This window comes from Erpetoichthys calabaricus, chromosome 15, assembly GCF_900747795.2.
Source record: "Erpetoichthys calabaricus chromosome 15, fErpCal1.3, whole genome shotgun sequence".
Lineage (NCBI taxonomy): Eukaryota > Metazoa > Chordata > Cladistia > Polypteriformes > Polypteridae > Erpetoichthys > Erpetoichthys calabaricus.
The window spans coordinates 64,901,246-64,916,911 of record NC_041408.2 but is presented as its reverse complement, the minus strand read 5'-3'; the positions used below and the strand labels follow the sequence as shown (position 1 = coordinate 64,916,911).

General features: G+C 39.6%; 1 protein-coding gene across 1 annotated transcript in view; it reads right to left on the bottom strand.

Moving 5' to 3' along the window:
* prkn (parkin RBR E3 ubiquitin protein ligase) overlaps nt 1–15,666 on the bottom strand; it is a 1,136,346-nt gene that overhangs the window by 133,104 nt on the left and 987,576 nt on the right. Inside the window, exon 8 of the mRNA XM_028821112.2 lies at nt 15,433–15,494. Within this exon, the coding sequence (XP_028676945.1) occupies nt 15,433–15,494 (62 nt within the window). The remainder of the gene's footprint in view (nt 1–15,432; nt 15,495–15,666) is intronic.

Here is a 15,666-nt window from a genome sequence, read left to right as displayed (position 1 = left end):
CTGGGCATGGGGTTAGGCACACAACAATAAAATAAAACTGTCTTACAGCTCATAAACTTCCATCAATACATGCAGTAAATTATATTTTATACAATACACATATCAGGCATACCTGTAAATTGTGTATTATTAGCAGTGAGTTACACAAATATGCACGCTGATTTTTGTGATAAAATATCACCTTCATATTTGTCATGGAGTGTCAGTTTTTGATCATCTCCCCTAGCAGGCTCAATTCACAAATGTGATGAGCCACATCCATGTCCATTTTAATTGAACTTAGGAGTACAACTTCAAAGATAAACAAATTTGGTGAAAATATCTTGATAAGAATGTATGTGTGAAAGAATCACGGCTAATATGCAAAATATGTGAATCATGTGGCATCTAGTGGTGATCGACTAATGTACTTCAGAGCACTAAATAAGAAACTGCTCAAACGAGTGCTAAAAGTCCCAAGTGTACTACTCCTGTCCCTCCGGAAGCCATTGTCTAGTTTAAACTTCCATGGACATATACCAATTCTGGATGAGCTGTTACTGACTCCTCCATTATTTAAAACAGCTTCAACATAACAATTTGAGAAGAGAAAGAAAGTGAAGTTAATCCAAGTGTTTGATTCAAGGTGGTTGTACAACTGAAACCGAAACTCAAGCCCTTAAAACCCCTGTCACATTAGACAACTTTTCCAGTGATTTTCTGTCGTTGCCTTCATTTACTTAATCGTAGCCAGTCGGAGGCATGCTCCCATAAAGATGGTCGCATAATGTGACATACCTAACAACTGAGACCAAAAAGTCTGTGACTGGCTAGGATAAAATCAAACATGATTGATTTTCTCATTAGTTGGAGGGGTGGGCTGTGTACGCAAGAGAACCGACAACTAAATGAACCAATCAATGCTCATCTGGAAGTACAATGCAAAGAATGCAGTGACAAGAAACAAAGAACACGTGTTTTGAACTTCACAAATAGAACTGAAGCTTGTTTGAGTGATGCCTCATATTTTACATCTCATAACAGAATGGAAAAAAGAATTAAAGGGCAGAGAATGCTGCTGAGCATGAGGCTGCTGTTCACACATCACCAGCTCCATCAGGCAGCACTCTGTTGGCTCTCAGAAAAAGGGGTGAACATGGCTGCCCGGCAAGATCAGTGCTCGGTCGGTAAATGTGATTTTCAGGCATGCAACAATGAGATCAGCAAGTGTGATTGTCAAATCTAACATTGTATACAACCAAAAGTTGCATAATGTGACATCGGATTAAGACAATGCTCTTCTCTCTTAAAGGAACAGAGGATCATATCCATGTAAAGTAAGTAGGTACCAGACCATATGCAAGGCTCTCATTATTTTAAAATTATAGGAATTGAATAAACTGCTAAAAAAATTAAAGGAACACTTTGAAAACACATCACATTTCAATAGGAAAAAAATCCGACTGGATATCTCTACTGATATGGACTGGGTAATGTGTTAGGACCGAAAGGATGCCACATCGTTTGATGGAAATGAAAATTATCAGCCTACTAAGGGCTGAATTCAAAGACACCCCGAAAATCAAAGTGAAAAAATGATGTGGCAGGCTAGTCCATTTTGCCAAAATTTCCTTGCAGCAACTCAAAATCATACTCAGTAATTTGTATGGCCCCCACGTGCTTGTATGCATGCCTGACAATGTTGGGGCATGCTCCTAATGAGACAACAGATGGTGTCCTGGGGGATCTCCTCCCAGATCTGGATCAGCTCCTGGACAGTCTGTGGTGCAACCTGGCAGCATTGGATGGACAGAAACATAATGTCCCAGAGGTGGTCTATTGGATTTAGGACAGGCAAGCGTGGGGGCCAGTCAATGGTATCAATTCCTTCATCCTCCAGGAACTGCCTACATACTCTCTCCACATGAGGCCAGGCATTGTCGTACACCAGGAAGAACCCTGGACCTACTGAACCAGCATAGGGTCTGACAATGGGTCCAAGGATTTCATCCTGATACCTACTGGCAGTCAAGGTGCCCGTTTTCTAGCCTGTAGAGGTCAACCAGTTCGTTTATAATGCTAACTATAATAGCAAGGATAATGTAAATAGTAAGCGTAGAAAAATTTAATACTAAGGTGAGAGCTGCTGTTGACATAGTTGCACCTGAAAAGACAGTTAAAAAATCTTCTAGCATTGTTATACCCATGGAAGACCCAAAGTGTGTCTGATTTAAAAAGAACATGCCGTAGAGCTGAGCGTAAATGAGAAGAGAAAATAACCTAACTATCCACTATGAGATATGACCGACTTTGAGAACCCCCTGGCTTAGTACATTTTTAATATTTTTTAAATTTTTTTTACCAAACTGAGTTTTATAATTTCTATATTGTTTACAAAACACAGAACCTTTGGGAAATAACAGTTCACTTAATTAGTCCAGGATGCCAATTAAAAAACAAAAGCTGGTTTGGAACAAAAACCCGGCAGCCACAGTGGGTCCCCAGGACTGGTTTGAAAACCCCTGGGTTAGAATATCACCTGTACTGTCAACTTTTCAGAAAGAAAATTACACTGACATAAAAAGATTAGCCAGAATTTAAAAAAAAAATAAGTTTAACAATTAGACAGAGCTCTCACCATTAATCAGCAGAAGGTCTGGTGGTGTGAATTGTAGTGAGGGGGGAGGCAAGTAGTCAGGGGAGTCAAGGTAGCAAAGCTAAAGAGGAGTCAAAGTGGACTGAAGTGAACATACAGTAATAATGAACTGAAGAAGCAAAGTTAACCGCGAGGGACATAAATAACACTCATCTGTAACATCATACATATCCACTGATGAATATCGACATAATTTAATAGTCAAAAACGAGAAGAGAAGTGCAACAGACCCCCTTTAAGGTAAACAAATTCTACTATCGGACGTTTTTCTATCAGCTTGCACTTTCTGGTGTCTGCACCAATGCCAGCTCAGCAGCAGTTCAAAGTGATTTAGAAAATCAAAAAAAAAGAAAAAGTTTAGTTAACCATTGGGTGACCGAAATATAACACACAGATTTTTCATTTTAGATAAGTGAGCACAAAGCTAAGATGAGAAAAATAAATCACTTTAAAAAGCAGCAATATATCAGAATTCTCAGTGAACTGAACTGAACTTTTTACAGTAATTTTAACGATGTTTCCGCATGGTAGCACCTCAGACTACCACAGAACATCACAAAGGCAGGCTGGGACTGTATGCATTATATTGTGTTGTTGAAGAAGAAAGCGCCAAATACAAAGGGAACTTAATGGCAAGCTACAGCAGCAAGTCCAAAATGCAACTTACTTGAATTGCTTTTACATTATCGCTCTGGCTTGATATAGTTGCTTATCCTGAGCCGAGTTTTTATTTTTTATTTCTGTTGTGATTATTTTTCAAATATCCTGTTTTTAAACCTTTAAAGAGAGCTGGAGCGACAATGATGTTTATGTGGTTAGCATTTATTATGATTACTTTTCTGCCCCATGTAAATATTCATATTATGTAGAAGCACCCAGAAAGCCCTGGGCATTGTGTAGCTACACATTTTGACATTTTCTTTCGCTGGTTAGTGCTCATTGTTACATGACCTTCGAGAGCGTGTCTAGCCCTCATTCATTAGATGTACTTTTATCCTGTGTAATACAAGGATATTCTCCATGTCCTTAGTGGACTGATGTCTCTTGAATCAACTTGTTTGCTAAGTCTACGCCTGAAAGAAGGTAAAGAATACTTTCAATAAATATTTTTTGGGAAACATATCTGGCGAGTAGCAATAATCCTTACTTTTTATAGTGTTTTTCACTTTGAACAGTAGCACAAACTACTTTTACAAAGTAGCCACAGAAGGATCATTCATGGCCTGATCAGGAGGATAGGCTGGCTTGTCCAACTATTTTCTACCCCTCTCTTCTCTAGGCACGCTTCTGCAACATTTATAATCCTTCTTCATAGCAAACATTTAATCCGCACTACGTGGCTCCTCCTGTTATTGTCAGAATGGGATTAGAGTTTTCTGAAACTCTTTGGAGCTTCACGATGTCAGTTTCCCCCAGCAGACACTGAAGCCCTATGTATGGTATGTGCACAGAATGCAGTTTGAGCAATGTCTGCTTACCTCTTTGCTGTCCGGAGTGTTAGTACCTTTCTGATTGAAGTGATGACTCCTGGTTAGGAACACTTAAGAGGATGGAATTAGTCATGTGGAGTGTCCTGAATTCTGAACTCTCCTCTTTCTTGGGTTTTTTTTAAATGGCACCGCTTCAAGTACCAAAAAGGACATTAGGAGGTTTCAAATGTGGCATACTTGGGTTGCTTCGTGTTGCTGTCTCCCCTTTTCAACAGACTTGAACAGCAGTGTATGTGTGGAGTTTGCACTCTCACCCCCATACCTGCCTGAGATTGTTGTTGTGGAGTATGTTCATTGGTATGAGGTGGGCGCAGTTTATGTGTAAGACTGTTCCTGTAATGGACTCCCATCCTGTCTGGATTTGTCTCTTGCCTTTTATCTGAAGCCTCTGAGATGTATGGTCTGTTTAATTGGACGCATTTACTATGAAATTAATTAAACTTAAGTTTCAGGGCCCTTAATCCTGGAGGGGATCCAGAAGCGACTTACGGCCACATTGCTTAAAAATAAAAGAAGATTTGAATGAAAACTGGAGAACTGTCTGAAGAGGGGAGTTGCAGGACCGAGCTGTATGGAGAAGTTGATCAAGAACATGACCCAACATAGAACTGGAAAAAGATGAAGAGGAAGAAGAAGAACTGTATAAGAAGGGTTTTTAAAAAAATATTAATAACATAGTGTACATGTTTCAATAAAAAATAATGGTTAAAATAAAAATCAAAAGGTTGTTAAAGTATCAAAAAATAAAATGTATGGTGCTCTGTCATGGAACAACCCCACTGAACAAGATAACAATGGTTACCCACACCTCATTGCTAATTGTGAAGGGGCCCCCCACAACAGTTCAAACTTCAGGCCACCAAAAACGTAGGTCCACCATTGCCTGTTTACGCTACAACTGATCTTATGCTTTAGGTCCATAAAATTTGGATAGAGACAACTTTTTCCTAATTTTGGTTCTGTACATTACCACAATGAATTTTAAATAAAACAACTCAGATGCAGTTGAAGTGCAGACTTTCAGCTTTTAATTCAGTGGGGTGAACAAAACGATTGCATAAAAATGTGAGGGCAACTAAAGCATTTTTTAACACAATCCCTTCATTTCAGGGGCTCAAAAGTAATCGGACAATTGACTCAAAGGCTATTTCTTTGGGGGCAGGTGTGGGCAAGTCGCATCATTATGTCATTATCAATTAAGCATATAAAGGCCCTGGAGTTGATTTGAGGTGTGGTGCTTGCATGTGGAAGATTTTGCTGTGAACAGACAACTTGCAGTCAATGAGCTCTCATGCAGGTGAAAGAAGCCATCGCTTAAGCTGCGGAAACAGGAAAAAACCCATCCGAGAAATTGCTACAATATTACGTGTGGCAAAATCTACAGTTTGGTACATCCTGAGAAAGAAAGTAAGCACTGGTGAACTCAGCAAGTGCAAAAAGACCTGGACGTCCACGAAGACAACAGTGGTGGATGATCGCAGAATCATTTCCATGGTGAAGAGGAAACCCCTTCACAACAGCCAACCAAGTGAACAACACTCTCCAGGGGGGTAGGCTATCGATATCCAAGCTACCAGAAAGAGAAGACTGCATGAAAGTAAATACAGAGGGTGCACTGCAAGGTGCAAGCCACTCATAAGCCTCAAGAATAGAAAGGCTAGATTGGACTTTGCTAAAGAACATCAAAAAAAGCCAGGCACAGTTCTGGAAAAACATTCTTTGGACAGATGAAACCAAGATCAACCTCTACCAGAATGATGGCAAGAAAAAAGTATGGAGAAGGTGCGTGGAACAGCTCATTATCCAATGCATACCACATCATCTGTAAAACACGGTGAGGCAGTGTGATGGCTTGGGCGTGCATGGCTGCCAGTGGCACTGGGACACTAGTGTTTATTGATGATGTGACACAGGGACAGAAGCAAGCCAAATGAATTCTGAGGTGTTCAGAGACATACTGTCTGCTCAAATCCAGCTAAAGCAGTCAAATTGATTCATGATACAGATGGACAATGATCCAAAACATACAGCCAAAGCAACCCAGGGAGTTTATTAAAGCAAAGAAATGAAAACTTCTTGAATGGCAAAGTCAGTCACCTGATCTTAACCAATTTGAGCGTGCATTTCACTTGTTGAAGACTAAACTTCAGAGGGACAGAAAGGCCCACAAACAAACAGCAACTGAAAGCCGCTGCAGTAAAGGCCTGGGCAGGGCATTAAAAGGAGGAGAAAACCCAAAGCATCTGGTGATGGTCCATGAGTTTAAGACTTCAGGCTGTCATTGCCAGCAAAGGGTTTTCAACCAAGTATTAGAAATGAACATTTATTTTCCAGTTATTTAATTTGTCCAATTTACTTTTGAGCCCCTGAAAATGAAGGGATTGTGTTAAAAAAATGGCTTTAGTTGCCTCACATTTGTATGCAATCGTTTTGTTCACCCCACTGAATTAAAGCTGAAATGTCTGCACTTGAACTGCATCTGAGTTGTTTCCTTTATAATTCATTGTGGTAATGTACAGAACCATAATTAGAAAAAAGTTGTCTCTGTCCAAATATTTAATGGACCTAACTGTATCTGAAGAAGACAGGCAGTAGATCATCATACAAAGTGGCTTACAGAAAAAGTTCATATACTTGAATAAAAACAAACAAAATTTAATTTAATTAAGAAAAATATTAAAGACATGTAATGGTCAACGTGAAAAAAGTAAGTACAACCCTTTGGACTCGAAGCTGGCATTGTCTCATTTAGCAGAAATGACTTCTTATAGGCATTTTTTGTGCCCACCAGTCTCTGAAATTCCCTTTTTAAATCCCCTCCACAATATCTCAATGGGATTAAAAATCAGGCCTTTGACTAGGCCAGTCCTTAACCCTCTATTTCTTCTTCTTAAGCCATTCCTTGGTGGATTTGCTAGTGTGCTTCAGACCATTATTGTGTTGAAAGGTCCATTCCTCCACTTCAACTTTGGCCTTCAGACAGATGGCCTCACATTCTTCTCAAGCACACTTTCATATGATGTGGAATTCATAGTTGACTCGATGACTGCAAGCTGCCCAAACCATAATATTTCATCACCTTACTTCACAGGTGGTATGAGGTTCTTCTCTTGAAAGCTGTGTTCAGTTTTGTGCCATGTCTACTGTTACTGTGGCAAATACCTCTATATCTTTAATTCATCTGTCCACAGCACATTATTCCAGTAGGGCCTGGGGTCTTTGCTTAGATGTTCAATGTAAATTTTAGCCTTACTCTGATACTTCTTATTGAATAGCAAAGGCCAACGTTTTTGCATTTTTATTAAGTCAGATTATAGAGATGAATACAGTATATGATGTCAGCTTTACAGTATAGTGTCATATGTGCAAGTATATCACCTTTATCTGTAGGGCAGTTTACATGAAGATCGTACAGGTGAGACCCAAAAGTTTTTAGATAACTGTTATAAAATACAGATATAACTTGCTTATATGGACATAATTTATTTTTATTCTTCAAAATACATTCTTCCTCGATCAATACACTTGTTTGCATGTTCCTTCAACTTCTTCATGCCCCCCAAAGGAAAGCAGTTTTTGAAAAGTTGTTAAGCTCCCTTTTCACCTGCACACTGAATTTCTTCCACTTTTTGAAAATGCAGCCCTTTTAAGGACAATTTTAACTTGGGGAAGAGAAAGTAGTCAGCAGGTGCAAGATCTGGTAAGGAGATGGCGTGTTATCGTGAAGAGGGAACTACTCACTGGACTGCAAATTGGCCGCTCTACCTCGCCGAATGCTGCATTTCGTTTCTGCCCTTCAGGGACAAACTCTTGATGAATTATGCACAGTACTCTAATAAAACAACTCGTCTAAAAACGTCTGGGTTGCACCGTGTATGTTAAAAAGTAAAATACTTCTACAGGGTGTACTTATTTTTTCAAATGACTTTTTATATAGGAGAGTAAAGGCTAGTCCATCTGGAAGACCTACTGTAGCACAAAAAGCTGGCCATGAGAGAAAGGTGTCAGAAGACACAGTATGTCGCAATTTGCTGGTATGGGGCTGTGTAGCCACAGACCGGTCAGTATGCCCATGCTGGGGCCCTATTCACTACTAAAAGTGCCTACCAATGGGCATGTGACTGTCAGAACTGGAGCACTGAGCACTGAGACAAGGTTTGCCTGGTCAGATAAATAACATTTTCTTTTAGATCATGACAGGTTACTGTTTACCACCAGGATGCACTATGGAAAGAAGACAACCTGGTGAAGTCCGTGTAATGCACTGGGCAATGTCCTACTGAGAAACATTGGGTCCTGGTATTCGCATGGATGTTACCTTTAACACCTAAAGATCATTGCAGACCCGAACAACCCTTCATGGCAGTGGTAGTCCCTATGGCAGTGGCCTCTTTTCGGCCGGTTTACTGTACCCTGCATGCTGCAAAAATTGTTGAGGAATGTTTTGAGGAACATGACAAAGAGTTCAAGGTGTTGACTTGGCCTCCAAATTCCCCCATTCGGTTTATGTGACTCAACATTTTCATCATCTTAGAAATGATTAGAAGTAATTAAAAAAGCAAATAAACTGTTTAGGTTATATCATAAAAACTGTTGAATACAAACCAAAGATGTTATGCTCAGACCTATATAATGCGCTAAAGAGACCATGAGCTGGAGTGTTGTGGTCACTACGTAACAAAAAAAGACAGCGGCAACTTGAAGCTGTGCAGTGGAGCTACCCCCAGGACTTATGAATATGTGCTACTCTGGTAGGCTTGGACAATATAAATCTGTTTACTCTTGTGCAGAGGAGACTGCATGGGACCTAATGTCTTCAAAGTTCTTGTTGGAATTCATACAATGGACATAACAGACTTTATTCAATCAGTGGAAAGTTAGGTGGAAGTGCATTTAGGGCTGAAGCCAGGAAGCATTTCTTTAGACAAAGAGTTGTGGGAATCTAGTATTAGCTAAGCAAAACAAGCTTGATAAAGTCTAAAGGTCGAGTGAGAAGTAAAGAGCTGATAGCCCTTCTTGTTTCAGAACTACTGATGCCACTGACACAGACTGTTTGTCCCTGTTCAGCAAGTGGTATTGGTAAATTTTTAACTACAAATTATTCATCGATTTTCATGCACATATATCCCCAAAGAGCATAACAGAGAGCTGGGCCTTATCTCAACAGCAAACGGCACAAGGACATACACCAGCCAATAAAGCCAAAACATACAAAGTGCTATCCAAATGTTTTTTTTTATAAACATTACCAGCAAATGGGAAAAATCAACCACTATCTTAAGAATTCAAAGATAAACAAGTAGAGTAAGTAAAGGCATTTATAGTCACTACAGTACATATAAAAGATGAATGGGGTAGTGTTTTGTGGTGTTAGGGTCCGTAGGGTGACCCTCTTTTGTCCCCTTTCTACTCTTTATTATGTAGACATGAAGAAATGTCCAATAACCCTGCTAACACCCCTGATATGTTACTCCATCTTATGTTTAAGACTTAAGGGCAACAAGACAGAGCACCAAAACAGACAGGAGAGAAAGTTACACTTTCATTCATGTATAAAATTAATTTAAGGTTTTTTAATTAGGCCCAAAATGTAAATAAGCACAGTAAAATGAGTGTGACAAAAATACCATAAAACACAAAGTAGCAGCTTATCTTATATCTACTGTAAATGCTTATACTACAGGTGGCTCTCTGTCTTACTATGTTGAGTAGGTTCTTTGGTCCAGCTTGGTAAGCCTCTGTCTCAGCCCTTAACTTTAAGGCTTCTTCACACACCTCTTGAATAAGTGGGTGAGTGAAACAACTCCATTTCAGCTCAGTCCAGTTGTGGGCCTGTTCATGTCCTCCTATGCAGCCCCACCTCCCCACCACCAAAACTGGACTGCTATTATTCTTGACAGCATTTTCTCCAGTTTTAAAGGTTTTACAAATGTAGTTTTATACAAAATAGAATGAAAGATATCCTGGTAGTTACACTAGAATGACTGAAGCCTACGAAAAAAGTCACGTAATCCTGGGACACCTTAAATTCCTTCACATTTCTCCATCAACGTCTTTTGTTTTGCAAATGTGCCAATTAGCACAAGCAGCATGCAGCCTGCTGTCCCATCCCGTCCCCCCACAAGCTGAAGTTCTCCAGCTCAAGTCTCTTTATCGTGGTGTGAGGAGCCTGGAGTTATAGAGGGTAAATAATATATCGTTATTTGGAATACATACACTTCCGTGTCTACAATGATCTGTGTAAATGTAGAATGACAGGAAATGCTGAACACATACCTAAAACAGAAACTTTTTCCATGTTATACTAATAATGACGTGAAGTGTATAATGTGTGAAGACTTTAGTTTAAATATCAAATAAACACGTGCGCTTTTATTCAAGAGTATAATCAAAGAAAAAAAAAATCATTCAATTTACATGTTGCTGTCAAATAGTTAAAAACCCAATCTCAAATGTCAATCGACAGAAAGTTGCAATGTCTTCTTGGATGGTGCTGAGGTAAGAACTGGTGCCTTATAACCAAAAGGGTTGCGGGGGTCTGAGTTCAGGCGTTCCTCATTTTGAAAAGCTGAGCCTGCTATTATATTACTATAATATAATTAGAACATACATTTGATTTGAGTCTGTAACACCTGGTGTAAATTTTGGCTACTTGTAAAAGTTAGTGCTTTTTTTATTATTTAGTTTTATTCTGTCAGTGACGTTTACATGGTACAATGAACTTGCCTTTCCCTCTCTGAGCTGATGGCATTTATCTCCATTCTTTTCACAAGTGCAGCGATGGCCACAGTTGGTGCTGTGGTTGATGTCTGCTCAGAACTATTTGTTGTACAGGCAATCAAAGATACGATGTCCCGTGACCGCTAGCAGACTACCATGCGGCATTTGCTCTTTGAGAACAAAGACTCCCATGTAGAATGTGTTAAAAACGACAGATTTGATGCAATTTTGGGCATCTGGAAACATTTTGTTGAGAACTTTGTTTTGAGTTACAACTCAAGGGCAAAGACTTTCTGAGACTGTGGTCATAAAGCTTATGGATCCGTTTCTGGACAAAGGCAGAACCGTAACAACAGACAGCTTCTTCACAGTGCTTTCGCTAGCTAATAGGCTGCTTCTTCGTATTAATTATTACATTTCTAAAACTCTGGGGGATGGAAATTATAATGTATTATTTTCAGAAAGTGGCTTCTTTCTTTGCGTCACCAATTAATTTCTTAAATGACATTATAATAAACAGTTACCATAATACCAGATATTACAAATACACATTAAAGTGAAACAACACAAAAGAAAATTAACAAAGCAATGTTTCAGAAAACAAATGCAATTTTGTACAGTCCTTAATGTCAGATTATTTCTTTTCTGCATATTTTCATTTCTGAGCATATTTTTAATTGCCAATAGAGGCAAAAAACAGTTACCCTGACTGTTCTGATTGAGAGTGAATATCATTCTATCTGTGTCAGTGACCATAAATTAAGCCTGAGGATGAAGCCAGAAGATGTCTATTTACGATCATTTTTTTTTTTTACTGTATTTAATAATAGCAAGCTACCTGCCGAAGCCAAATAAAAGAATAAAAAAAAATATTTGCTATCTCTTGTTCTATGTGTACCTTTCCTTTGTATTTGCGTGTGTGAATGTCTCTTCATTGGCACTCACTCTCTCAAGTGCGTTCCTATAAAGCCTGCTTCTCAGACTCTGTCACTATTTTTGAGGTGCATTTCTTACCTCCTGTCTGGTTTTATATTTCAGCGTGCCTGCATAGGCCTTTACTCCTCCTCATGCGTCTCACACTTGCACTTCCTCTTTCAATCGCATCACCAAAGCCAAACTGACCAATCAGACTGCTGGACTGGACACATAGGCCTTAGTGTTTTATTATATAGTAGAAGTGTTCTTTCCATTTTGTCACTTACTTATTCCACAAGAGAACTTCGAAGAGCAAGAACTGAGAAGAAATTAATTTCATTCCAAATATAATACCAACTCATAAATATTTATTATTAAATATTGCAATGCATTATTAATAGTAGTTTGTTCCTGTCTCTTACCCTGTTCTGCCAGGATGGACTCCATCATCATGAATTCCTATATTAAAGAAGGCGCATATGGAAAATGGATGGATGTACAGTATATGTCTTTAGGCAGTTTAAATGTGTGTGCAACAAAGAAACAAATAACACAAAGGCATGTAATTCATCAACCAACCTATCTACTCGTTTTCTGAACACACTGAAATTCAAATTCAAAATGGAATTGTGAACCGCAGCCATTACTGGGTGCAAGCCAGAAGCCAACTACAAACATGGCCTTAGGTCACTCACATGCAGACCAGCCCAGGGAATTTTGAGTCAGCAATTATCCCAAGCAAGTGCTTCAGACATGAGAAGAAGCTAAAGGATCTGGAGGAGAACTCAAATGACACAGGAAGAGCATGATAGCCACCAGATGAAGCATTTGAGCCCAGCCTCTTGAAGCTGAGAAACAGCAGTGCTAATCACTGTACCGCCGCAATGTCCTCAGTCATTCCATTTCATTATGCAACAATTCATGCATTCTCAGTCATCTTTAGTCTTTCTCTATTGTGAGCCTGGTTCTGCGTGCTCCCACCACACTTATTGTAAGTGCCAGACTGAGTGATGATACAGTGGAATTGGAAAAGTTCTCACACCCCTGTACTTTCTGCACACTTTTTTGTGTTGTAGATTTAATTTTAAATGGATAAATGTTCGGTTTTTGCCCATCAATCTACAACCAACAACCCATAATGACAAAGTGTAAACATGCTTTCAGAAAGGTTTGCAAATTATTAAAAATCAAAAGCTGAATTCTCTAATTTATACAAGTATTCAGACACTCTGTGGCATTCCATATTACTGTCAGGTGGATCCTGTTTGATTTATTTATCGTTAAGATGTGTCTAGAACTTGATTAGAAACCAGGTCAGGTCAGGTCAGGTGAGGTTGGGGAGCATGAACTGGTACAGCACATTGCTGTACCCAACACACAACGAAACAGATCAGGACCCTGGTTGTCAACCCCCCAGGCAGACACACAGTCCACTCCCACCTTCCGGAAATGACCCTCTATCTTCCGCAGCCAGGTGTTACGTGGGCATCCCCTTGGCCTGGTCAAGCCACTTGGGTCCTCGATAATGAGGATCCTGCGAGCCAGATCACCCATAGTGCTATAACTGACACTCCCTCACAATGCAGGTAATGTGCCTCATTTGGGACTCCATGAGCAACCGCTCATTCGATACAAAGTCAAACCATTGGTATTATTAGTATTAGAGTCCACTTGTGCACAATTGTATTGAATGGACAATGTTTAAAAAGGCACATGCCTGTGTATATAACGTCTCACAGGTCATACTGCATATCAGGACAAAAGCCAAATCATGAATTCCATGGAACTCTTTGTAGACCACTGTCATCAAATTGTGGTGAGGCATGGACCATGGCAAGGGTATAAAACCATTTCTAAAGCTTTGCATGTTCCCAGGAGCGCAGTGACCTCAATAATTGCTAAATGGAAGAAGTTTGAAAACACCAGGACTCTTTCTAGAGTTGGCAGTGTGGCCAAACTGAGTAACCAAGGATAAAGGAAGTGACCAAGAACCCAATAGTCACTCAAATACAGCTTCAGAGGACTCCTGCTGAGATGGGAGAACCTGTTAGAAGGAGAACCATCTCAACAGCACTCCATCAAGCAGATATTATTAGTGGACAGATGCCACTCTGGAATAAAGGCATATAATGACTTTTCAAGGGCACTGTGAACACAAGGGAAACGCTTCTCTGGTCTGCTAAGACAAACTGAACTCTTTGGGCAGAATTCCAAGCACTATGTGTGGTAGCTACCTAATACCATCTACTGCTTCACAGAGGTAGGGACAGGGAGACTGGTCAGCATTGAAGGATGGATAAATGCAGCTAAATATAAAAGAAAACCTACTCCAGACTGCACATGACCTCAGATGGAGTTGATAGTTCTTCTTTCAGCATGACATGACCCCCAGATATACAGCCCAGACAGTGCTGGGGAGCACATCTCTGACTGTCCTAAAGTGGCTCAGCCAAAGCCCAGACTTAAACTCCAGAGTACATCTGTGGAGAGACCTGACGATGGCAGTACACTGACATTTCCCATCCAATCTAACGAGGCTTGAGAGGATCTGCCAGGAAGAATGGAATAAACTGCACATATCCAGGTTTGCAAAGATTGCAGAAATGTATCCAAGAAGACTTGAAGCTGTAATTTCTGCCAAATGGGTAGCTACAAAGTACTGAATGAAGGGTTTGAATTCTTATTGGGAGATTTCAGTGTTTGATTTTAATGAATCTGCAAACCTTTCAGAAAAACATGCTTTCACTTTGTCACAATAGGTTATTGAGTGTAGATTGATGGGAAAAGTGTTAAATTTATCCATTTACAATTAAATCTACAACACACTGCAGAAAGTGAAGGGGTCTGAATACTTTCTGAATCCACTGCAGTTCAACTGAATAACTGATACTTTTTTTTTTTTAACAATGCAGTACTTTGCACAGAAAACAGGTCATATAGTAATGTGCCCTTTCCCAAAGAAGCAAAGCTGACTTAAACAGCCTCAGCGCGGAAAGCGGAAACCATGCCATTTAACTCGAGACTGTTTAACTCTGCCTTTTGTTAGGTAAATCTAAGAACTGGGAAATGAATAGAGAGCCTAATTGTACTCATGAGAAAAGAATATCAAAGAACTTTTCACTTGATAAGATGCATTTTTATATCAGAAACATTAAAAAGTGAATACATTATCTGTCTGGGTTGCGTGAGACTCTGATAATTTACTAGCACTCTCGACTAACCTCCCTGGTGTCGAATCATCTTCAAAAGAATTTTATTATCAACAGTTTGCTTTTGGTGGCTTTGCTGAAAGAGTGAAGTAAGGCTGGCGGCAGACTCCAAATAAAATGAAGCATATAAAGTGACATCCTACGAAACAGAGAAATTGCCACCTAGTATTTTATGTATTACTATGACTACATAACACACAAAGTCAATTTAATGCTAGACTGCGTGTTTCAAGGGGGGTAGAGTGGGAGAAAATGCTCTGTACAGTAGCAGATGTACCAATTAATAACCTGTCAAAGCTGACAGAAAGAACAAAAACATATTCATGTGTCTCCTACGCACTTCCTTCCATCTGGGTCAGAGTGGGCAGAAGACACACTCAGTTCCTTCGAGGTGAGACAAAGCTGTCTCATTAGCGTATCTCCTTCATGACACACACAGTCTGGCTTTGAACAGTTAACTCACCTGCTCTTCTCCCAGGCTTCGGAAATGATGAAGCTCTTTAATCAGAGAATTTGGGCAGTTGGCTGCAAGAAAAAAAAAAAGAAAATGAAAATTAGCTAAAGAAAGAGGAAATTAGGACTGCTACAGGTATTTGTGAGAACCATCACATTTATCCCACAATTGTGTGTGTTAAACACCTCTAACCAGCTAGGAAGACTGTCTCTGGTCTATTGACACGTGAACTCCTTCAACATA